The sequence below is a fragment of the Rhinolophus sinicus genome, chromosome 1 (assembly GCF_057876585.1).
Source record: "Rhinolophus sinicus isolate RSI-liver-muscle chromosome 1, RSI-T2T, whole genome shotgun sequence".
In the NCBI taxonomy this organism is placed as follows: Eukaryota; Metazoa; Chordata; class Mammalia; order Chiroptera; family Rhinolophidae; genus Rhinolophus; species Rhinolophus sinicus.
The window spans coordinates 30823059-30848591 of record NC_142501.1 but is presented as its reverse complement, the minus strand read 5'-3'; the positions used below and the strand labels follow the sequence as shown (position 1 = coordinate 30848591).

The window sequence follows — 25533 nt, the reverse complement described above, 5'->3', positions numbered from 1 at the left end:
AATAGGGCTGGCCCAGGGCTCAGGCGGTTGGAGCTCTGTGCTCCTAATGCCGAAGGCTGCCGGTTCGATTCCCACATGGGCCAGTGGGCTCTCAACCACAAGATTGCTGGTTCAATTTCTCAATGCCCACAAAGGATGGTGGGCTGCGCCCCTCGACTCCCACAAGGGATGGTGGGCTCTGCCCCCTGCAACTAAGATTGAACACGGCACCTTGAGCTGAGCTGCCGCTGAGCTCCTAGATGGCTCAGTTGGTTGGAGTGCATCTCTCAAACACAAGGTTGCCAGTTCAACTCCCACAAAGGATGGTGGGCTGCGCCCGCTGCAACAAACAATGGCGACTGGACCTGGGGCTGAACTGTGCCCTCCACAACCAAGATTGAAAGGACAACAACTTGACTTGTAAGAAGGCCTGGAAGTACACACTATTCCCCAATAAAGTCCTGTTCCCCTTCCCCAATAAAATCTTTAAAAAAAAAACCCCATAAGAAATAACTATATTTTTTCTCCTACTGTGTTTCTCTGATAATAAGACCTAACCGGACAATTAGTTCTAATGCATCTTTTGGAGCAAAAATTAATATAAGACCTGGTCTTATTTAACTATAATATAAGACTGGGTATAATATAATATAAAAAAAATAATACTGGGTCTTATATAAGACTGGGTGTTATATAATATAACATAAGACCGGGTCTTATATTAACTTTTGTGCCAAGACGCATTAGAGCTGATAGTCCAGTTAGGTCTTATTTTCAGGGAAACACGGTAGATACTCACTTTAAATACAAAGATACAAACACACTGAAAAAAGTAATAATAAAAAAGCACTGTGAACATGTAAGTATTAGACAATATACAAAGATGGAAACTTTATCATGATAGAAGTATCAATTTGTGTATTTCTCCCATTAATTTTGTTGCCTTCACTTAATATGTTTTGATACTCTATTGTAAGGTGTATATTCTTCTATAATGTGTAATCTATAATAGGATAAGAAGGTCTGAAATCAAATCCAATCTACTCAAATTATATTTTTATTGGTCATAACCTGACAAATACAATCACCTATTATCATATACTATAAAGGTAGTTTCCTGAGTATATTTTCTTCTATAGAAATAAAATTGGTAATCATTTCAATAATTATTAACAGCAATTATAAGATAATCATGATAGCTGGCATTATTGCTACTGGGCACTGTGCTAAATATTTTATATTGGTTAACAAATTTGATCTTTACAATAATTCTATGAAGTGGGTAATAGCATTAGTCATATTTTATAGGTGAGAAATTCAAGGTTTTAAATAACTTGCTCAAAGGTTATCCACTAATAAGTGACAGGAACCAGGTTGCCTGACTCGAGAGCTTATTACCTTTACGCCACCAGGTGCAGACATATATACATGTATATGTATCTTTACATTTCTTTCTGACATCATCTCCAAGAAAACTGATCTAATCAGAGACATCACACATTTATATCTGCATTTACATATTACTGAAGTTCTCAACTAAAACTATCAAAAAAAAATCAAGTAGGTTTTAATACTAAAACTCTGTAAGAAGTTACCTAATCATGTATAATTCCTCAAAATGACCACTCTTATTAAGTGAACACTAAGAAAATTTCAAGAGAGCAAAGATATGAGCTTTGTAGTTTTGTTTTGTAATAAAATAAATTAAAAAAGAATATATATGAAAGGCGACAGTAGGGCACTTCAATAATTGCGAAGAACTTTAATACAGAAGACCTGGTTGTTTACTCCTTGAACATTGTTCCCAGGGAACTTGTACTATAACTGAGACTTGGTTAGCTACCAAGACTGTGGCCCTTGGAAAGTTTACATCAATGATTGATAATTTTCTTAAGTACACCTTAACAAGTGGACTGTGTCATACTGGCTTAACAGAACTGATTTGCACAAACATCTAGACTGATGATGTATGGGGTCTTGAGTTTTGACTGTCATGGCTAGTTACATAGAAAGACATGGCTATATGACCAGCCCTCTAAAATACCTTTGACCTTGAGACTCAGTGAAGCATCTCTGAGCAAAGACTCCTAGGGCACATGTCCCTGCAGTTAATAAGAGAGAGAGAAAGCATATCCTATGCGATACTGGACAGGGGAGGACTAAGAAGCCTGTATTCGATACTTGTATTTTTCCTATTATTTTTGTTCTCTACCTTTTTTGCTGTGTAAACTATAACCATGAGTATGAACTGCTATGGGCCTTATGAGTCCTTCTAGCAAATCAACAAACCTGAGAGTGAGCCTGAGTTCCTCAAAATGGCAATATAACTACAGATAGCAGCATAAAAAGAATTCCACATTGTTTTACAATGTATACTAATAATTTGAATAAATAAGTTTATTTTTCACTATTTAATATATATTAATGTATTACGGAAAATGAGATGTATGAATAAAATATATGAAATAAGTTAAACATTTATTTGGAGGACATTAGAGAAATCTTCATTCAAGAACTATACAGATAATATTTTACATATTTAATGATTTCCTAATTAGGTATGGTTGAACAATTATTTCCATACAAGCCATCCAGATTCCTTCTAACCTATGCACTAGACTTCAAGTGTTCAGAAGTACAACTAAGTAAAATTTGGCATAGAAAAAATAAATTAGCCACATGTACTTAGAAAGTGATATTCTACTAAAGAATCACAGGCTGTTTCACACTATTTTCTATTTGCTAGTAAGTGGCAAGTAGCAAATACTAATTTCTTAATATAGCTTCAAAAATAAATAAATAATGTCACATTAATGAGATATTCAGCACAAGGACAAAAATTAACGTTTGTACAAGAAAATTCAAGCCAGCAGAGCACAGATTTATAATTGGCAGCACATAGATATTTCCATAATGGTTTCTCATTATATAATAAACTTGCATCTTTATTATTCATATCCATAACTAGCACTCATTCAAAGCTGAAACTTTGCTATTTTTGACAAGGCATTACTTTAGCACGTTAGCTGCCTAGTCAAACTGCTTGATTGTGTTTTTCATGCTCTGGTATTGAATTCCTCTTCCTCTCAGCCAAGTAAAATATCTACTGAGAGCCTAATATATTTGGTTGTACTAGCTCTTTGCTCTGTGATACAGTCAGTGTTTCAGGTGACTTTTGGATTGACTGATACAAGTTGTTTCATCAAATATATCAGTTATATACTACAGTACACAGTGAAATATTTCAGATTCTAAAATGTGAAGTGTGGAATAACACATAATGTTTTAGATTTTCTAGAATATAATGAGCAGTTGATATAATTGGATTTTATATTGTTTTGTTTTTTAATTTTTCTTAAATTTTAAAAGTATAGCAACTTTTGTATCAATTTTAATTTCACTTAAACTTTTACAATATTAGATATACTTCATTTCAGTAATCCAATATAATTTCTTGCAATGATGAAAATGTTCTATATCTGTGTTTTTTAATATGATAGTCACCAGACATATGTGGCGATTGGTCTTGAAATGAAGCTACTGTGGCAGAGGAAGTAGCTTTTTAATTTAAAAAACTTCATTTGACTACCATATTGTAGTCTGAGCGGCTACCATATTAGACAGCATAACTCTAGGAGAACCACCATTTCTAAGATGATAAAACACAGCCATTACAATGTCCATTTTCCTGTACTGAAAATGTTACTTAGCTTGTCCAAACAACAACAAAAAAATCACAAAGCGAAATAAAGACATTTGTAAATTCTTGGTTCAGTTTTAGGTTTACCTTATAAAGTAAGGCTATACTTCCTATAAATATCACATTAAAAAAAATGAATAATCAATATTTTCTATATCACGTGTCTTCTAGAAAATACCCCATATATTTTTAATTGAAAATATAGCAAAAAATCCACAAGATAGCCTCAGAAATCATCACAAGTGTGACCTTTAATATCATACACAAAGACTGCTAACATTTGTATGAAAAAAAATATTTCTGATTCTTTAATTTGATCTGTAAACCATGGTATATATCTAGCTTTGGTCAAAAATCCATCATTTTAAAAAGCAAAACAATCATAATTAAAGATCGTTATACCCTGTTTTAAAATTCATATCATTTATTCATGCCTGACTTATTCAAGACTGTGTTTCTAGGAAAAATATGAATTTCTGAACTGGATTAAGAGGAAGGAAAGAAAATAAAATTATCAAGAACCTCATGATTTCTCTATAAATTATTATACCTAAAGCACCATAATGAAAGAAGTAGAAAGAACATTGTTAATACAGGAAAAAAGTAGTTACTCCATTCCTGGGTCATTAAGATTTAACATGAAAAAGTATTAAGACCAGCAAAGTGCTAATAAACTATCAGAAAGACTAAGATTTTCTTTCCAGAAAGCTATTACTGATCAACTTTGAAGAAACTAAAATGGTGCCACTGTATATGTATTGGGGTGGGTGAAGGAGGGGATCCTTATAAAGATAGGCCAGAAGGAACCCACATGTGTAGACTGAACATTTACATTACATGAAAGGCAAATAAATGCACTGTCAATTATATAATCGAAGCAGTTAGTTAATATAATAAACTAATATTATCTCTAAGAGAATTACTAAGCAAAAAAACTCACTTCATGCTAAATATTACAGAGAAGCTGTTTGAAAATCTTTGGAGGGTTGTAAAAAAAAAAAAAAAACACAATAATTTTCATCATACTAAAGAATTCTGATAGAAATCCATTCTCCTGTGTACTGTAATTAGAATTTCAATTTGAAACAAGGAAAATCTTACCTGTGATGTGCTATCAGCTGCTTTCTTATTAACAGAAGCATCTATTGTTTTGTTTGCCTGGGTTTCTGAGGAGTCAAAAAAAAATAAAAAGGTCAGAGCCATTTTTAAAAGCACCTATAAAATATGCTAGGTTCGGCTGTTTCATATTCAACAATTTATGTACTGTTCCCCAATATTTTTTTTGTCTGTCAATGTTACATACATAAATGAACTCTCTCATAGACCACTGCTACAGTATCTTTCAGACAGGCGTATTCACAATAGAGATCAAAAAACTTCACAGATCCGTTGACCCCCAAATTTTAACTCTATTCTAAGAAATACCTCAGGGAAATAATTTAAATGTTGCGACTTAACTTAAATGTGTGTAACTTAAATGTTGTAACATGAATGAATGGTTAAATAAAATATAATTCTTCCATACTATTAGAGAAACAAATTTAATAACATGGCCAAAATGTGGTAAGTTTATTAGAAAAAAAATTACAAACAGTGATTCTGGCAAAATACATATGGATAATCTCAGTAGTTCAATCACAGATGATTTTTCTTTATTCATTTTTCAATTAAGTTGTGCTAAGTTTGTGTTGTACACATGTATACACACATGTTACTTTCAAAATAGCATGGATAGTAAACCAATGTTTCTCTGCCTCAATTTTTAAAGAGAAGGCATTGAATTTTATCAAATATCTTTAGTAGCTACTGAAGTGATTATTTAGTTTTTTCCTCTTTGGTAATGTGGTAAATTACATTAACAAGAGTTTTCTAATGTTGAAACATCCCATTCTTGCTTTCTGTAGATAAAAATCTTCTTGGTCAAAATTTGGCATTCCTTTCATTTGCAAATCTTTCTTCATAATACATATAGAGTAAACCATTTATGTTAAAAAAAATACAGGAGATACAAATATGTATTTCCATATACATACAGAGGGTGCCAAAAAATGTATTTCCTTAAAATATACACATTTTAAGGGAAAAACTACTAAAATTGTAATACTCAACATACACCGATAACAAAATATGAATACAAGTCACGTTTGACTTCTGCAATTACAAGAGGTGCTCAAAGTGGTTACCATTAGCATCCAGACACTTCTGATTACAGCGAACTACTGCTTGAGCATAGATAACATCTCTCAAAATATGTATACATTTTTTTGGCACCCCCGGTATATAAACCTGTAAATTTAAAAAAATCAGAGTAAACATCTACCTGTTAAAGAGGTTTTTCCAGGCCAAGGAAGTAAAAATGAGGACCTTACCATTCCTCTCTATCCTATCTGAATTATCTTAGTTCTTTTTGTAGGCAGAATATATTATTTACTTTTAAAAGATATCTTTAAATTACTTCATTTATAATTAATCAGTATCTATTTTGGATTGTGGAGCTCCTGAAATACTACTTAATAAAAAACTAATTCCAGGTTACTGATGCTACGTGGTAGAGTATTAAAATATACTGATGACATTACCAAAACATCAGTGATTTACTACCAAAGATTTTATAGACAATGTTAGACTACATTCATTTAGATTTTTTTTTAACATTCTTACATTCTTTTAGATTTGAAACTCATTTTCAAGTGAATATAAAAGGTAACTTCAGATGAAAAGCAGAAGAGGGAGTTTCATTTTCACTTTCTCTTGAAATATCTTCATACAAAAAATTCCTCAATACTCAGGAAAGATTTAGACTACTTAGGCAAAATGTTATACACGCGCATGCACACACATGCACACACACACATTTTTAAATAACTATAAGAGTTTTGTTATCCAGCATGAGTCTCTCTTTGACCTAATTACCTCAAGGCTAAGAGTTAATTAATCAAAGAACTGTAATAATTTTCCTTAATCTAGATTTTCAGTTAACATTCCCCTGCCCCTTTATTAGACTATTTTCCTGATTCTTAATGTAACATTTTACAGTTTTACTGCGTCTTTTTTGTTTTCTTTTACTATAATATCTACTTCAGATGACTTCCATAAGTAAAAGGTTATAACTCAATCTATTAATCAATAAAACTGTTCAGGGTATGAAATCAGAAATTGTACCTCAAAATCTTTCTATCATTTGGGAAATATCTCTATCTCATTATTTTTAAAAGATATTGTCATTTTTAACCAACACTGCAGTTTTTACCAGAGTCATCAAAGGGTTTTATAGAAGTGCCAATTAGTAGTGTCCCTGAGTAGGTGTTGGAGAATGCTGTATGAAAATGAATGGAATGCAAAACTTTAAAATCATTTCCACAACACCATCTCTCACCTAGATCACTACAAGAGCCTCCTAACTGGTCTCTCTGACTCCATTTTTATCCCCTCCAAATCATTTCCTCACTGCATCCAGTGTTCACGAACGTCACATCTCGCGCAGCAAAAAATCCTTTAACCCTATTTTCTACCACCTTTCCATTTATTATCTCATACCTTCATAGACCTCCCATATCTTCTCACAGAAATCTGCATACCTGGACATTCATCATATTTATAATTAATTACTTATTTAAGAGCCAAGTTTCCTATTTGATTGTGGGCTTGGTGAGAATATAAACCATTTGGTACATTTCAGGGTATCTTCAGGACTTGAGAATACAGGCATTCAATATTTCATGAACGATTGACATTAGCTATAATTTAATCCCTAAATTTCCAGTCCCTAGGATGATTTTTACTTTACCATAAACAGAAAATACTGACCTACTCTATGAGGATATATGAACTATAATAAAATACATACAAATTTATAGTCTAGTTAGATAGCATATATTCTCAGTAAGTCAATAATACCTATGTAAGTATAGGACTTAAAAAGTTTTAATAATGTATCAAATTAATTTATCATATTAGGGATGTATTAAATTTTGACTTCAACCTCTACTTTAAGCCAAAATTTGCTATTTGGTTTCAGCTTATGTTCTGGGAAGCCTAAATAGTTAAATGCTTACCTTAATGTCATTTATGGCACCCCTGAAATTATTTATGCATGACCAAAGAATGTATCATCTCATAGGATCTCATTCTAATTAACATTACAAATAACATAAACGAAGCTTATCATTCACATTTATGGTTAATATCTAATAGTTTGATTTCAAATGTATGTAAGCATTCTAAATAGAAAAAAATTTAAGAGAACAGAATAAAATTATAATTCTGAAATTTATAGAGGTGTTTTGGGTACTAACATTCGTAATATTAAACAAAATCTTTTATTTATTTCTTTTAAGCCCATGGCCTTTCAAGGAAAGTTCTATATTTAAGAATATATCTTTACTTGTGACCATTAATTGAAAACAATGTCAACTTAGGTTCATTTCAATATTTCACACAGAGGAAAAACTCCAAAATCACATAAAACAATGTCCATGATAAATCATCTTCCACCTGACATACTAAAAAATACTAAGGAGGGGCCGGCCCGGTGGCTCAGGCGGTTAGAGCTCCATGCTCCTAACTCCGAAGGCTGCCGGTTCGATTCCCACATGGGCCAGTGGGCTCTCAACCACAAGGTTGTCAGTTCAATTCCTCGAGTCCCGCAAGGGATGGTGGGCTCCACCCCCTGCAACTAAGATTGAACACGGCACCTTGAGCTGAGCTGCCGCTGAGCTCCCAGATGGCTCAGTTGATTGGAGGGCGTCCTCTCAACCACAAGGTTGCCAGTTCGACTCCCGCAAGGGATGGTGGGCTGTGCCCCCTGCAACTAGTAACACCAACTGGACCTGGAGCTGAGCTGCGCCCTCCACAACTAAGACTGAAGGGACAGCAACTGAAGCTGAATGACACCCTCCACAACTAAGATTGAAGGGACAACAACTTGACTTGGAAAAAAGTCCTGGAAGTACAAACTGTTCCCCTTCCCCAATAAAATCAGAAAAAACAACAACAACCAAAAAAAATATATATATATATATACATATACATACATATATATATATATATATATATATATATATATATATATATATAAAACTAAGGATCACAAGGAAAAGGAAAAGAAATGAGAGAAAATTAAAGTAATCCCTTAAAATATTTCTCATTCACTCATAGTTAAAAGTAACCATTTTCAGTTTTGCAGACATGAATTAGAGTATCTAAGGAATATGGTAGCAGATAACGCTAAGAAATATTGTTACTGTACTATGCAAACATTTAATTTTAAGTACTAATATTAATAACAATTGCATTTTTATATAAAATTTCAGATTTCCTCTCACATGCCAGATGTTAATTATATGAGGGTGATATTCAGATTCAGTCCAATATTAATTTTGATTTGCCACTCATTTACTCTCTCAACAACTCTGAAATACCATCACTATTTTAATACAAGAAAATATACTGAGAGGGCAAGTACACTACTAATGGCTATATAAAAAGTTAAAAAAAAAAACACAAGGCTCAGATATCTCACTTATAAAAGTAATTTTGTATTTTAGAATCTGTTTCTGATATTTCATGATCACTTATTGTATCAGTAAGACAGATACTGTGGTAATTTCACTATACACTTGATGTCTATGCATTGTTGCTGTCCTTCCACAATAGCAGTGGGGATAAATGTGAAGTCAGAAATGAAGAACAAGGAAGTTCAAGAATGCATAAAAAAACGCACGCTTTCTAAGAACAAGGAAGACAAAGTTTAACAGATTTTAAATACAGATCCAATCAAGCTCTCCTTTTTGCAATATTTTGAAGTATATAGATATATACAAACATAATCATATGTCATAGGATAAAATATACAACAGAGAAAACAAAAAGCAATGAAACATTTTACAGTAAATTCGAGAGGGAAGAACCTATTTTTAAACTGTTCAAACTTGAAGATGTGACTGATGAATGCACAAAAGATTTTTCCAAATGGATAGGGAAGATATGTCATTTTTATTTTCCTCTTGTAAGCATATATTACATCAGTTAGATACTTTAAGATAGATTTGTTCCATTCAGGTATTTCTGGCAAACGTAGCTTTTCTACAAAGTCTAAATGAAAGATTCACCTAGATTAGGAAAATTCCTAAAGGATAAATTACAAATGTTAACTTCTAACTCATACAAACTCTCTCCGAAATTCCACTTTAACATCATTTCTTATGTAACTAAAAATTACTAAAAATAATCTCCAGGATATTATATTTACTCTGTTTTTCCAATAATGCTAGCCACTTCCACACACAAACATATATCATCTATAGGCCATTATCAAGCTTGCATTTCTATTATTAAACCTATAGTGACTTACCAATTCTTGGGGTAGAAGTGCTGTTCTGTTCTGCAGGAGATGAAGTACTAAAAGCAGAAATTGGAATTTTCATCTGTATAGGACCTCGGTTATTTGACGGACTGTAGAGTCCTGATGGGCCTACCGTTGGTAAAGAAGTCCTTGTGGCTTGTACAATAGAGTGTGCTGTTGGAACGGCCTGTACCGCGAGTGTTGTTCCTAATGATGCAGCACTGGCAGGAGAGTTCCTTTGAATACTAGAGCTGGGCACAGAAGGAACGTTGTTTGGTTTGGTGGGGTTTGGCAAGGATGGCAAGGACACTGGATTTTTGGTAAGACCACTCACTGTAGGTGGGCTTTGGACAGAAATGAACTCAACATTGCCAGATGGTTGATTGGTCACTAAAGTCCCTGGATGGCTCTGTAGAAGCTGAGGCTGGGAGGATACCGCAACAGGTACATGCAAAATCACTGGTAAAGGTTGTAAAGAGATTGTAGGTTGGGGATTTCCACTAGGCACCTGCGTAGTTGCAACTACTGTAGCTGTGTTGGGTGCAGGAAGAATTGACGTTGCTGTCAGAGAACCCGAAGTCACTGGAGTCTGCAATTTAGGTTGACTACTGACAACTGTTGGAGGAGTGACAAGAGTGGCTGAAGATACTACAGAAGAAAAAAGAGATCTCAGTTTAAATGGCTATCTTCATTTATCAGGTAGGATAGCAAATACAAATTTTAATGCATTGCAGTAGATATAGTAAAATCCTTCATAATGAAATTTTTTCCAGATATAAGTTCTTGAAATTCTTAGAATTAAATTGGTAGAAGCATTCATTATTGCATCTATGATTGATACATTATAAAAATATCACATAGTTTAAGATTAATATGGAGGACTGCTACCTCATTATCCAAACAATCTCTGAAAACTAATAATCACTTCAGAGTAACTGGAAAAACAACTGAAAACTTACATAGGTATTTTTGAAACTAGACTAAAAACATTATAAATGCTTTAGGACACAGGAAATATATAAACTCAAATAGAAATACTAGTGAGAGTCATCACTGTTGATGACTCTAATAGTGAATAATAGATAAATTTGGTCATGTATTTTATTATTTGGACCAGGTGAAACCTGCATCTGTAGATCAAGTTGTATTGAATTGCCTCGGAAAGCATTTAGAGAGGGAAGGTTGCCTATTGACTCTATTGACATTGTATGATATAGAAAATAGCAGAGTAATGGTGGGAGATGAACTAAGAAATAAGGCAGCTGATACCAAAGACCAGAGAAAATCAAAATGCTGGTCACAGGAGTTTGACAGTAATTTTGGTTCAACTATTTGCATTTATTCTCATTTGAACAGGTTTGAAATAGACGACCAAGTTTCTTTCTCATTGATTTGTAGTTTTTCTTCCAAAATCATAGGCACACTAGAGCAGCAATTCTCAAGGTGATCTGGGGAACATCTGGGAGTTACTGAGACACTTTAGGGGAGGTTGCAATGTCAAAACTATTTTTATAACAATAATAAAACATTGTTTGACTTTTTGACCATGTAGATACTTGCACTGACAGAGTAAAAGCAATGGTGAGTAAAACTTCTGATGCGTCTGCAAAAATCGACATAGTGATACCAAGCTATCACTGCATTCTTCATCACAATATGTTCACAGTAACAAACAAAATCATTTTCACTTAAGAATGTCCATGATGAAGTATTAAATATTAATTTTATTTAACCTCAACCATTTAGTACAGGTATTAATATTCTGTGTGAAGAAATAGGAAGCACACATAAAACATTACTGCTGCATGCCAAAGGAAGAAGGCTGGCTCAAGGAAAACTACTTGTACAATTGAGTTGTAGGCTGAGCTAACAGGCTTTTTCATGGAAGTCCATTTTTACTTGAAAGGTTAACTTACAGGGATACTGTGGTTATTCACACTTGGGTATTTGGCAAATCATTTCTTGAAAATAAACCAAGTAAGCAATCACTTCAAAAAAGAACAACCAACAGTATTTATTGGCAATAATAAAATTTGAGTTTTAAAAACAAAAATTAGAACTTTGGAAAAACTTGTATCTGCCACTAAGAGCATGACAGCTTCCCAAATCTTTAAAAGGCTTTTCTGAGAAGAATCAATAGTGAAATAAGTGAATGTAAATTAAAAAAAATATTAATGAGATGTGTCGACATTTGGAAGATTTAGATAAGTCAGTGAGCTCTTCCCAAATGATCAATAATGGTATTCGTAAAAGATCCATCCAAGTTCAAGACAAATGGATTTTAATGAAAAATTTAGAAAAATTCATTGGTATAGTTTCAGAGCCACTTTGCAACTAACTTTTAATAAACTACTTGACTGTGTCAAAGAAAATATCCACAGTTCTCTAAAAGGGCAAGTACCTTTCTAACCACATATTTGTATGAGGGTCAATTTTCTTCATGTACTTTAACCAAAACAACAAATTGCAACTGATTAAATACAGACATAGATATGAGAAACCAGCTTTTGTAGGCTGTGTTAATGTTTTAAGTGAGACATAAAATAAATTTATAAAAATATAAGATACTCTTTTCAGTACTTAAGCTTTGCAGTTATTTTTCATTAAAACATGTTATGTGTGTTACAAAACAGGTTTATTATTTTTAAATATTTTAAAAATAGGTTTATTCTTTAAAGTTTTTATTTTAATTTTTATTATAGTAAATATCAATAAATATAACTCCCATAAACAAAAGCTCTTTGGGGGATCTTAATAATTTTTTAACATTATACAGAGATATGGTAACCAGAAAGTCTGAGGACCACTATAGCAAAGATTTGAACTTCCACATTTTCATGTGTGTATGTAATCCTAATGTATAAAATTTTATACATAGCCCTCAATTTTAGATCAATATGCTCAGTTCCTTAGTACATTTCAACCTCAAAAGAATGTGAAAATAAAACCAAAGCCTCCAATTACCAAGAAGATGTATTTCAGTGTTAAAGGATATTATTTACCTGTATTCACAGGGGTTTGAAAGGATGGCGTTGTACTCTCGCTTACATTTCTTTTGGACTCCAGTAACTGTCTCACTGTGCCTACATTTCTATGAAACATATATACACACAAATAGTTAGTCATGGATGTGTTGTTCTAAGGAACATCAGTTTTCGTATAGACAAAGCATAGGAACAAAGGGTGGCTAGACTTGGGTATTGTAAGTGAATGCACTGAGGTAAAGCTAACCCATAGAACTTCAGAATGCTGGGGTCCATGGCACTAGGGAAGAGTCTTCCTCTTATATTCTAATGTCATCAATACTTTTACCTGAAAACCAAATGTAGATTCTATTATCTGCAGATGTTAGTTTTTATCACCCTGACCAAAACATTTCAATTACTTGAGAGAAAACTATTTAGCACAAGTGATGAAAGAAATCTGTAATAACCAAAGAAAGCCTTATAATAATCAGCAAAATGAATATCTACAGGTGAACAATTATAACAAAGCAAAAAAGAAGGACATATACTTAATCCAGGTTACCACTTATCTCTACACAAATAAGATGACATTCCAAGATTTTTCTGATAAATATAATCAGAACCTTGTTCTCTTATTTTAAAACTTGAGAGACTTGTTATTTAAAACAATTGTACACTACTGGTGGAAATGTAAACTGGTGCAGCCACTATGTAAAACAATATGGAGTTTCCTCAAAAAATTAAAAATAGAACTACTGCATGATTCAGCAATCTCACTTCTGGATATTTATCTGAAGAAAACAAAAATATTAATTAGAAAATATCTTTAAAAAAAAAAAAAAAAAGACAGAAATATCATCTGGCCTAAGGCTCATGGCAGGCCTAGTGTCTATCCCAGCATGTTAGGGAACTGACCCTTGAGCTTTACCTGGTAGACTCAGGAAATGCCAGTCAGTGGGCTGAGTTTGAACAAACTTTCAGGGTGGGTTGAGGGACTACCCGTTTCACTTAGTAACTAAAGCTTCATTGAGAACAGATTACATGATCCAAAGAGAAGTGTTTTCTTTCCTTTTTAGGACAATCAGGGAATTCAGTTGGGAAAAACCCCACAGTGCTGGTGTGGGTGTCTCCCTTCCACGCTCCTGTCCCAGGGGAGAGATGCCAGCCCTGAGCGGTATAATCCTGGAATCTTCCCAAAAGGAGGCAGCATGGAGAGAGAAGCTTGGGGACAAGTTTTTACTGGAGAGAGTTGGTGCTTTCTGCAGCCTGGGGAACCACAGAGAACATAGCCTGACCACATGGGAGACGGTGGGTGGCTGTGGGCTGTGGAGACCACCAAGGGGGGCATATTCCAGCCCCTCTGCAGCACCAAGTTTGGGGGGGACCTCAGCCAGCATCAAAGGAACAGAAGTGAAGATAGTGGCCACCCCGTGGGCCACAGGCCTGGATACTCCCCCATTTTTCTAGCACTGACCTGGCTGAGTTACCCCTTTTGCAGAGGACAACAGGGGATCCCCAAAGTGACTGAGACATTTCCTGCCAGGCGGGTGGGGGGAGGGCCAGTGGGCTTGAAGCAGATTAAAACGGATTTGATCTGCAAGGTACAGCTGCCACCCTAGGTGGCTAATGAGGACTTGAAATGTGGCTTGTGTGGTGGATTTTCACTTAATTTTAACGAATTCAAATGGAAATACCGACACTTGATTCAGTAATTGGAAGAGTTTTAAGTACGTTTGGAACAACCTGGGTAGTGAACTTACTTTTGCAGTTCTAAATTTAGAGTTCAGAATACAGATTAAGTATTTCTAATGAAGATACAGCATTCGAATGGAGATGCTGCTGTAGGTGTGAAATAGTCACTGGAGTTTGGAGACTTGGTATTAAAAAAAAAGAATGTAAACTATCTTATCAACTTTGTAAGCGGGCATTTTCCCGCCAAATCGCGTCATAACGCGGGGCTTTTTTGACATTTTCTCGCCAAAATTAGACTTTCCGTAAAATATTCATATCTTTCGATCTATTTGATATTTTTCTATGAAACTTTCAGTGTTTTAGTTTAAAAAGAGGTCTCTAGTTATTTACTTTGCAAAATTTTTGCCGGTTCCAACTAGAGGTGATATGACGAGTTTACTAGTTTCCCGCAAAAACTGTGTTAATAATTGTATATTGATTAACTGTTGGAGTGACCATCATTTGGATATATTGGGCTAAATAAAATGAAAATGCAAATTTACTCGTTTCTTTTTCCTTTTTTAATATGGCTACTAAAAAATTTAAAATTACATATGTAACTCATGTTATATTTTTATTGGGCAGGGCTGATTTGGGGGAATTAGGAATCAAAGATTAACAAAACAAAAAAGTTTAAGTGGTATTAAGTGATCTTAAGTAGACTGCCAGACATATTTTGTAAAATGGTGGTGGCAGGGGCCAGTGAGAGTTTTCTTTTTTTTTCCCCCTGCTTAACTTAATCCCCAGGAATGTCTGTGATCTGTAAAAAATGTTCTAGAAACAGCAGATCCTTGTCTAGGCTCATCTGCAAAACCCTCAGCTATAGAAAAGACCTGTAAAGCTCATTGGAAAGACTTTTGATCACACTCAGAGTAGAAGCTAGAATTTTCACTATGACCCAAAAGCCCACACTCAATGTTCTGTCCCCTTTTTTTTGTGCTTTGACCTTATCTCACATCTTCTCCCCATCCCTCATGCCTGCCCCAGCTGCCTCCTTGCTGCTTCTTAGGGGGGGGCGGGGGGGGGGATGCAATAGCTGGCTAGAGCATGATGCTAATAACACCAAGGTTGCTGGTTGCGCCCTCCTTAAAAAAAAAAAAAAAAAAAAAAAAAAGGTATATATGCATGCCCATTTCATTGCAGCATTGTTTAGATTAGCCAACATATGGAAACAACCTAAGTGTTCATCAATAGATGCATGGATAAATAAACTTTTACACACACACACACACACACACACACACACACACACACACAGGAATATTATTTAGCCGTAAATAAAGAGTAAAATCCTTCCATTTGCACCAACATGAATGGACCTTGACAGCATTGTACTAAATGAAATAAGTCAGACAAAGAAAGACAAAGACTATATGATCTCTCTTATATGAGGAATCCAAAAGAAAAAAAAAAGTATAAGGGTGGCTGGTTAGCTCAGTTGGTTAGAGCGCTGTACTCTTAACAACAAGGTTGCCGGTCCGATCCCCACATGGGCCACTGTGAGCTGTGCCCTTTACAACTAAATTGAAACAACTGTTTGACTTGGAGCTGATGGGTCCTAGAAAAAGACATTTAAATAAATAAAAAGTTTTTTAAAAAAAAGTATACAGAGAACAGATTGGTGGTTGCCAGAGGTAGGGGTTAGGGAGTGGAAACTATATTTTGTTTTCTGTTTTTAGTCTAAATAAACTGAACTTAGAAAGAAAAAAACACCAGAGAGGCAGAAAAAAAGGAGAAGATAAAAAAACAACTTGACAAATAGACTTTATAATTCTCACCTGTAGGGCACATTGTTACTGCTGTTGACATCAACTACAGACTTTCCTGGTGCTACAGGTACAGGTGGGTTTGGTGGATTCTGAGGGAGAAAAAAAATACAATGTTAAAATAAAACCCAATATTCAACGAAACTTTAAAAATAAGACGTTAAATACTATATCAAAAAATTATCTATTACTTCTATAATGTAGTAAAAAAATTACCAGTTGAGACAAAAATCTGAATCTTATAATTACCACTTGAAACAACTGCTTATCAGATGAAAGATTAATATAATAATTACTATAACTCAGTTTTTTGGGATGAGTAAATAAAGAATTTGAAAATGGCTTACATACTGTAAGGGTTCAATAAATATTAACAATAAAATATAAACAATAAACCAGATACAATCACTCAATAAATATCTAATGAATGCCTACTATATACTTGGTATAGCAGGCACCAAATTACCATCAGAAACTCAACAATGTACATATTTACTCTTCCCAAGAAGTAGTGGATTATCAATTAAGTGGCAGCTTAGGTGGTCAAATACCAAAATTCTCAAATCAAAATTATGTTTATGATTTTTGTTTAAAAATCACTTGCCACTATGTGACATAATTTCATAAAAATGTCTCAATTCTAAATTCAAGTATCAACTAATTTCAGCCTTTTCCCCAAAAAAACAGGAAATATAGAAATAAATTCTAATATCTACATGTTAATTATTATTTGGGTCTCCATCGGTGATAACACTATCATTATGTATTTCTTCAATTAGGAAAAACAAAGTAACTCCCCTCAAGATTTGTATTACATGTTAAAGCAAAGGTGATTTAAGTGCTTAGGATCACATCAAGCAGATGCCACTAAGCACTCTTCCCTTCACATCAACAAATACATTCTGCTGTTTTTATAGGATAAAAGGATAATTTTAACCAACCAGTATAGGGCTGTATAATTTATTTGTGTAGAACAAAAGATAGAATTAAGATAAACTGCTCTAAAGGTGCGTAAAATCTGATTGTAAACACAAAAGACATTTTGAACAAATAGAAAAAGTTAAAGTAATAGTGTAGTGCCAATTAAAAAACTTTAAAAAAAGTGTTTTGGGGAAAGAAATATATCTTCAAATAGGCCTTTGAGTAATTAGTACACTCAGAATAGTTCAGAGGCAGATAAATAACATTTCAGGAAGAAAAACAGAAAAAGGAGGAGTAAAAACAAAATAAATAAATACAACTGGCTTAGAACATAGAATGTAGTTATCAGAGCACATTAAGCACCACAGTGTGGTGACATCAGCAAGATGGCAGACTAGGAGCTCTATATCCCCCTTCCCTCACAGAGACAATGACTTAACAATATACAGTCCAAATTCCTTTGTGAGAATTCCAGAAACCAGGTTACAGCATCCCAAGCAAGAGCAAGGCCAAGAGGAGGTACACTATAGTGGGGAGGAAGCTCTATTGCACTTACATGCCATACCTCATCCCCCTCCCAACACAGTGTGGCACAATCAAGAGAAAATTCCACACTGTAGCTTTTCTTTCAGGAAAGATAAAGAAGAATGGAACTTGCATGTAACATTTTGACTTTTCAGGAAACTGCCCAAGGCACTGGTTTTTGTCTCACCTGATTTGGAGGAAGTGGGACACACTGAGTATCTGGGGGCTAGATGAAAGCAGAGGCATGATTTTCAGCTTGGTACAGCAACAGAAAAATTACAGTAACACCGACAGACAGCAGGAGGATTTCCAAAATCATGGCTTACAAAACCATGATTGCAATATGGAAGACAAATACCAGGAGGAGTTCCCAGGTAGAAACAGACAAACCACTTCAGATGGCAAATTACGTGCACAAGCTCAGAGAAGATAAATCTTTAGAAAACGTTCAAACCTTTTCTAAGGATTTATCTACCCAGGTTTATCTACCTGGGTTGACTAGGTAAGGTCTTCCTCTGTACAAAGATATTCTGAAAAGACGGGGAAAGGTGGCTGTTTTTCCAAATGCCCAAATTTTAACAAAGATAGGTAGATGTACAGAGAAACAGGGAAATATGGCCCAATCAAAGAAATAAATCTCCAGGGACTAATTCTAAAGAAACAGAGAGCTATGAATCACCAAACAAAGAATTTTTAAAAACCAACATTAAGATGTTCAATGACATAAAAGAGACTATAGAAAGAAAAGTAAATGAAATTAGGAAAATGATGCACAAAGAAAATAAGAACATTAACAAAGAGAAAATTTAAAATAGAACAGACAGAAATCCTAGAGCTAAAGAATACAATTGGACTGAAAAATTGAACTACAGGCAGTCAACACCAAACTGCATTGAGGAGAATAAGGAATTAGTGAACTTGAAGCAAAGCTATTTGAAATTATTGAGTTAATGGAGCAAAAAGAAAAAAGAATAAAAAAGAGCTTAGGGGATTTATGAGATGCAGTCTAATGAACCAATACATGAATATAGGAGTCCCAAAATGAGAAGAGAGAAAATGTGCAGAAAGCCTACTTGAATAATGGCTAAAAACTTCTCAAATTTGAGGAATTAAATTGATATACAAATTCAAAAAGCTCAAAAAACTCCAACAAGGTTAACTCAGAGAGACCTATACTGAGAAACATTCAAACTGTCAAAGTCACAGATAAAAGAATTTCAAAAGTAGCATTAGAAAGGCAACCCACCACATTCAAGGTAACTCCCATATCAGTGGTTTTCTCAGCAGAAACCTAGCAGGCAAAAAGGCAGTATGATATATTCAAAGCACTGAAAGAAAAACACTGCCAAGCAAGAATATTATTTCCAGCAGAACATTCATTCAAAAATTAAGGTGAAATTAAGACTTTCCCAGAAATAGAAAGCTGGGGAGTTCATCACCATCAGATCTGCCATACAAGAAATGCTAAAAGGAGTCCTTCAAGTTAAAATGAAAGGACAAAAGACAGCAACTTCAAAGCATAATAAAATATGAAATTCTCTGGTAAAGGTAAGTACACAAATACAGAATTCTGCATTACTGTGAAGTTGGTGCAGAAATCATATTTAATTTTGGTATAGCATTTAAGCATAAAAATAATTAAATCTAGGGTAAAAGATATACAAAGTAAAAAGACATAATGTACAACATCAATAACAAAGTGGTAAGATGTAAAGAGTAGAGTTCTTCTATGTGATTGAAGTTGTTACCAGTTTAAAATAGTTGTAACTTTAAGATAATTCATGTAATTCCCAGGGTAACCTCAAAGAAAATACTTATAGAACATACAGAAAAGAAAATGAGAAAGGAATTAAAGAAAAAAAGCAATGAAACACAGGAAATAAGCAAGAAAGGAAAAGAGAGCCAAAACACCTCTAAGACAAATAGAAAATAATTAACAAAATGATAGTAAGTGCTCTCTACACCAATTACTTTAAAACCAAATGGGTTAAATTCTCCGAAGAATGACATACATTAGCTTAACGGATATAGAAACAAAATCCTGCTATACGCTGTCAACAACTGACACACTTTAGATTTAAAGACACAAACAGGCCAAAAGTAAAAGGATGGAAAAAGACATTCCATTCAAATGATAACCAAAAGACAGTAGAGGTGACCATACTTAAGACAAATGATATTTTAAGTAAAAAACAATCACAAGAGACAAAGAAGGGCATTATATTAATAAAAGGGTCAATTAACCAGACATAACACTTATAACTATGTATGCAAATAACATCAAAGCCCTCAAATATATGATGCAAACATTGACAGAAATGAATACATTGCAACAAAATTAATACTAGTAGTCTTCAATATATTCTATATAATGGATAGATAGATAATCCAGACAGAAAATCAATAAGGAAACAACAGAAATGAACAATACTATGGACCAAATGGACCAAACAGACATATGCAGAAATTTTCACCCAACAGCAGAAGAATACACATTTTTCTCAAGTACACATTGCGGTCAGAAAGGATATTTGATATTCTCCAGGATAGATCATATACAAGGTCACAAAATGAGCCTTAACAAATTTAAAAAGATGAAAATCATATCAAGTATCCTTTCTGACCACAATGGAATAAAACTAGAAACAGCAAAAGGAAAATGTAAAAGTCACAAATATGTGGAAATTTAAAAAGACTTAAAAACACTGCAGGTAAAATAAAATATCACAAAGGATATTAGAAAATATCTTGAGACAAATGAAAACAAAAACACAACATATCAAATATATGGGAAAATTAATGCAGCAAAAGTAGTACTAAGAGGAAAGTTTAAAGCACTAAATGCTTACATTAAAAAAGACCTTAAGTCAACAATCTAACTTTATACTTCAAAGAACTAGAAAAAGAAAAACATACTAAACTCAAAGTTAGAAAGAAGGAAGTAAGTTACAGCAGAAACAAATAAAAGAGAACAAAAAATTCAATAGAAAAAAAAATGAACGAAACTAAGAGTTGGAATCTTAACATACCAACAAAATTCAAAAAACTTACATAGATATCTAAGAAAAAAAGAGAAGACATAAATACATAAAATCACAAATAAGAGGCATTACAACTGATGCCATGGAAACAAAAACAATCGTGAGAGACTACTGCAAGCAATTATATGCCAACAAATTGGATACCTAGAAAAAATGGATAAATTCCTAGAAATATACAACCTACCAAGAATGAATCAGGCTAATATCCCTGATAAACACAGATGCAAAAATCATCAACACACTTCCTGATTTCAAAAATCCTCAACACACAGCTACAGTAATCAAAACAGTGTGGTACTACCACAAAGACAGGCATGTAGACAAATGGAATAGAGAGAGCTGAGAAATAAAATCTCACATATTTGGACAAATGATCTTTTGACAAGGGAGCCAAGGCTACACAGTAGAGAAAAGAAAGTCTTTCAACAAATGGTGTTAAAACTGAATATCCAACTGCAAAAAATTGAATTGGATCATTACACCATACACAAAAATTAATTCAAAATGGATTAAAGACCTAAAGACGTAAAACTATAAAATACCTAGAAGAAAATAAAGGTGGTGGTGGAGGGTGCGAAGCTTCATGACTCTGGGTTTGGCAATAATTTTTTGGATACAACATCAGAAGCACATACAACAAAAGTAAATATAGACAAAGGAGAATACATCCAACTTAAAAACTTCACGTCAAAGGTAATATTTAACAGAATGAAAAGGAAACTTAGGAATGGAAGGAAATAATTGCAAATCATACTGATAAGGGGTTAATATCTATAATACATAAAGACCTCCTACAACTTAACAACTGAAAAATCAGGTAACTTGATTAGAAACTAGGCAAAGGATCTGAACAGATATTTCTCCAAAAAAGGTATGCAAACAGGCCAACAAGCCTATTGATCATTGACCAATGATCAATATCATTAATCATTAGAGAAATGCAAATCAAAACCACAATTAGCTGGGGTGGCTGGTTAGCTCAGTTGGACAGAGCATGGTGCTAATAACACCAAGGTTGCCGGTTCAATCATGGGCCATTGTGAGCTGTGCCCTCCTCAAAAAAGAAAAAGAAAAAAAAAAAAAAACCACACACACACAATGAGATACAACCTCACATATGTGACAGGATAGCCACTATCACAAAACAGAAAATAACAATTGTTGGCAAGACGTGGAAAAATTGGAACCCTTGTTCCCAGCTGGTGGAAACAGAAAGTGGTGTGGCCACTGTAGAAAACACTATGGAGGCTCCTCAGAAAAACTAAAAATAGAATTACCATATGATCCAGCAATTTCACTTTTGGATATATACCAAAAAGACTAGAAACCAGGATCTCAAAGAGATACATACATGCACATCAATGTTCACTGCAGCATTATTCACAAGAGCCAGAGAATGAAAGCAGCCCAAATATCCATCAATAAATGAATGGATAAAGAAAATGTGGTATATACATATAATGAAATACTATCCAGCCTTAAAAAAGAAAGTTCTGTCACATGCTACAACACATGAAATCCGAGGGCATTTTGCCCAGTGAAATAAGATGATCACAAAAAAAAAGAAAACACAAAACAAATATTGAATGATTTCACTTACAAGACATCTAGAGCAGTCAAAGTCATATAAATAGAAAGTACAATGATGGTTGCCAGGGGTTAAGGGTAGGGGGAAATGAGTGTTGTTGTTCCATGAGTATGGAGTTTCAGTTTTGCAAGATGAAAAAGCTCTAGTGATCTGTTACTCAACAACGTTAATATAGTTAACACTACTGAATGGTTGAATTTAAAATGGTACATTTTATGTTATGTTTCCACAATTAAAATAAAAAAAATTTTTTAATAAAAAATATTAAAATGCAGGAACTTAGATTTAATCTAAAATTTGACTGAGAATCAATTATGTCATTGTTTTTCATAGATAAAAGATGACAAATATCTTGACATTTCTCTTACAGTAAGAACTAGAAATGATGAAAGTTAGAGATATCAGTCATAAGGCTGTAGATTAGATTATTAATGTGATCTTAATAGCAAACAGACATGAAAGAACAAAATTCTTGAGATTTCTATGAATCTCACTCACAAGAAGAACATACTAACAATAATGGGTAGAAAGATGTCGAAGTTTTAAAATTTAAAATTGGCCTTGTCTACAAGTTAATCTAAGGAAGAAACAAAATTTGAAAGATTGAAGACTGCCTTAACATTTTTCTTCTAGCACAACACACTCTAACTGTTCAAATTAATCTTTTCCAATCTTCAGGAATTACATATTTTTTTATTGTTCCTTGTTTCCGTACTACATACAGCTCTCCAAAACAAGCCTTTCAGGAATTGTAACATTTTCATCTGTATTCCTTCAAGTCTCTGCTTACTGCCATTCACTAAATAAACAAGAACTGAGAAGAAATCTGACAAGCACAAACACTGGAAAACTACCCAAGCTCAGACACAATGAAGAAAGGGAAAAAATGAAAATTCATACTGACAAAATTATGAAAAAATTTCAAAGCCTGACGTTTGGTTCAAGCATAACAAATACAAATGGCTTAAAAAAGGTTTATACCAATTTTCTAATATAATAGCTTATTTTTACACTATGACAAGGAAACAAAGTTTAAAATGCCAAGTTTACAATCAGATAATTACATAATTGAAGAAAACTATAATTTAAAAAAACTTTGGATATGGCCAAATGAGGATTCATGAGATTTGTCTGCATGGAACAACGATAAAAATCAACTGTAAGTTGCTCAAGAAAAAAAGAGAAACCAGTTTAAAAAGTTAAGTAAAAACAACACAGACATGGAAAACAGGTTAGCAGTTACCAGGGGACAGGGAGTGGGTTGGGGGTGGAACGAACAAAGTAAGGTTGAAACTATTAAAGGGCAGCATGAGGGAGTCCCTTTATGGTGATGGAACAGTTCTATATCTTGTGGTGGACTCAAATCTGTACATGTATCAAATTATGTAGAGCTAAACACACACACACACACACACACACACACACACACACACACAATAGAGTCATGTAAAAATTGGGGGAAAGTGATAGGGTCCATAATCTAATGAACAGAATTGTACCAATTCCCTAGTTATGATATTGTACTGCAGTTATGTAACATTTCACCATTGGGGGAAGCTGCGTGAAGGGTTCATAGAAGTCTATGTACAAGGTCCAATAATTAAGTTTGCGAACTCATCCTAGAAAAAGTGCCACATACATTGATGAATATGACTACAGTCACCTACGAAGTGCTCCCCTTGGGAAGCTATGCACTGACGCCAGCATCTAGTCCACCCTTCAAAGCAATTCTGGAACTCTTTCTGGAATGGTCTTCAGAGCTCTCCTCGTACTACCCTTGATGTCCTGAATGTCATCAAAGTGTCTTCCTTTCAATATTTCCTTTTTCTTCAGGTAAAGAAAGAAGTCACTGGCAGTCAGATCAGATGAGTAGGGAGGGTGTTCCAATACAGTTATTTGTTTACTGGCTAAAAACTCCTTCACAGACAGTGCCGTGTGAGGGGGTGCATTGTCATGATGCAAAAGCCATGAATTGCTGGTGAAAAGCTCAGGTCGTTTTTGTCCAACTTTTTCATGCAGCCTTTTCAGCACTTCCAAATAGTAAATTTGGTTAACTGTCCAGTTGGTATAAATTCATAACGAATAATCCCTCTGCTATCAAAAAGGGTTAACAACATCATTTTGACTATTGATCTGGACTGATGGAAATTTTTTGGTTGTGAAGAATTGGCTGACTTCCACTGTGCGTCGTATTGGTACACCCATGTTTCATCAAACAGTGATAACATGGCCCAAAATATCGTCTTGCTTCTCCAAAAGGTCTTGGTAAACTTCGACTCTCCTTTGCTTTTGTTCATCGGTAAACTCCTTCAGAACCATTTCTGCACACACCTTTCTCATACCAAGATTTTCAATTAAGATTTTCCTAACTATTTCTATATCGATGTTTACTTGGTCTGCTATGATTCTCAAAGTCAGCCGATGATTTTGACACATAATTCATCGAATTTTTGCAATGTTTTCGTCAGTTCTGCTCATTACTGGCTGCCCTGACCTCTCTTCATTAGTGATGCGTTCCCTCCCCTCAAAAAAACGTTTAATCCATTTGTACACTGCTGTTTTCTTCATGGCATTATCCCCATAAACTTGGACTAACATGTCCCTGACTTCACTTCTACTCTTGCCAAGTTTAACAAGAAAGTTAATGTTTGTTTGTTGCTGTAATTCCAGTTCAGATATTCTCGCAACAGCACACAAAAACACGCAACAATAATGAAGGCTCCTCAGCAAGACACAGCCACATGTTGACACAAACACAGCTGTGAGACACTGATATACCAAGATTATGAAACCTTATCGAGCTGTTTGTACAGTGCTGCCAATGTAAGCGCACGGTGGCAAGTTCGCAAACTTAATTGTTAGACCTTGTACAACTATGTAGTTTTGCAACTTCCCAAGTGTCCATAATTGTTTCACAATAAATTTTTTAAAGTAAAGAAAATATCAAAATGATTCAAGCTAGAAAAATCCTAT

The 25533-nt window shown here is 34.1% G+C and overlaps 1 protein-coding gene across 5 annotated transcripts in view; it reads right to left on the bottom strand.

The window, feature by feature from the left end:
• The window catches only part of ATF7IP (activating transcription factor 7 interacting protein), a 115409-nt gene that overhangs the window by 17231 nt on the left and 72645 nt on the right, over positions 1 to 25533 (bottom strand). For all 5 annotated transcript variants that reach the window (XM_019744727.3, XM_088798085.1, XM_019744729.3 and 2 more), the window contains exons 7-10: positions 16498 to 16577; positions 13025 to 13113; positions 10032 to 10670; positions 4781 to 4845 (exon numbers count right to left, since the gene is read on the bottom strand). In XM_019744727.3, the coding sequence (XP_019600286.3) occupies positions 4781 to 4845; positions 10032 to 10670; positions 13025 to 13113; positions 16498 to 16577 (873 nt within the window). The remainder of the gene's footprint in view (positions 1 to 4780; positions 4846 to 10031; positions 10671 to 13024; positions 13114 to 16497; positions 16578 to 25533) is intronic.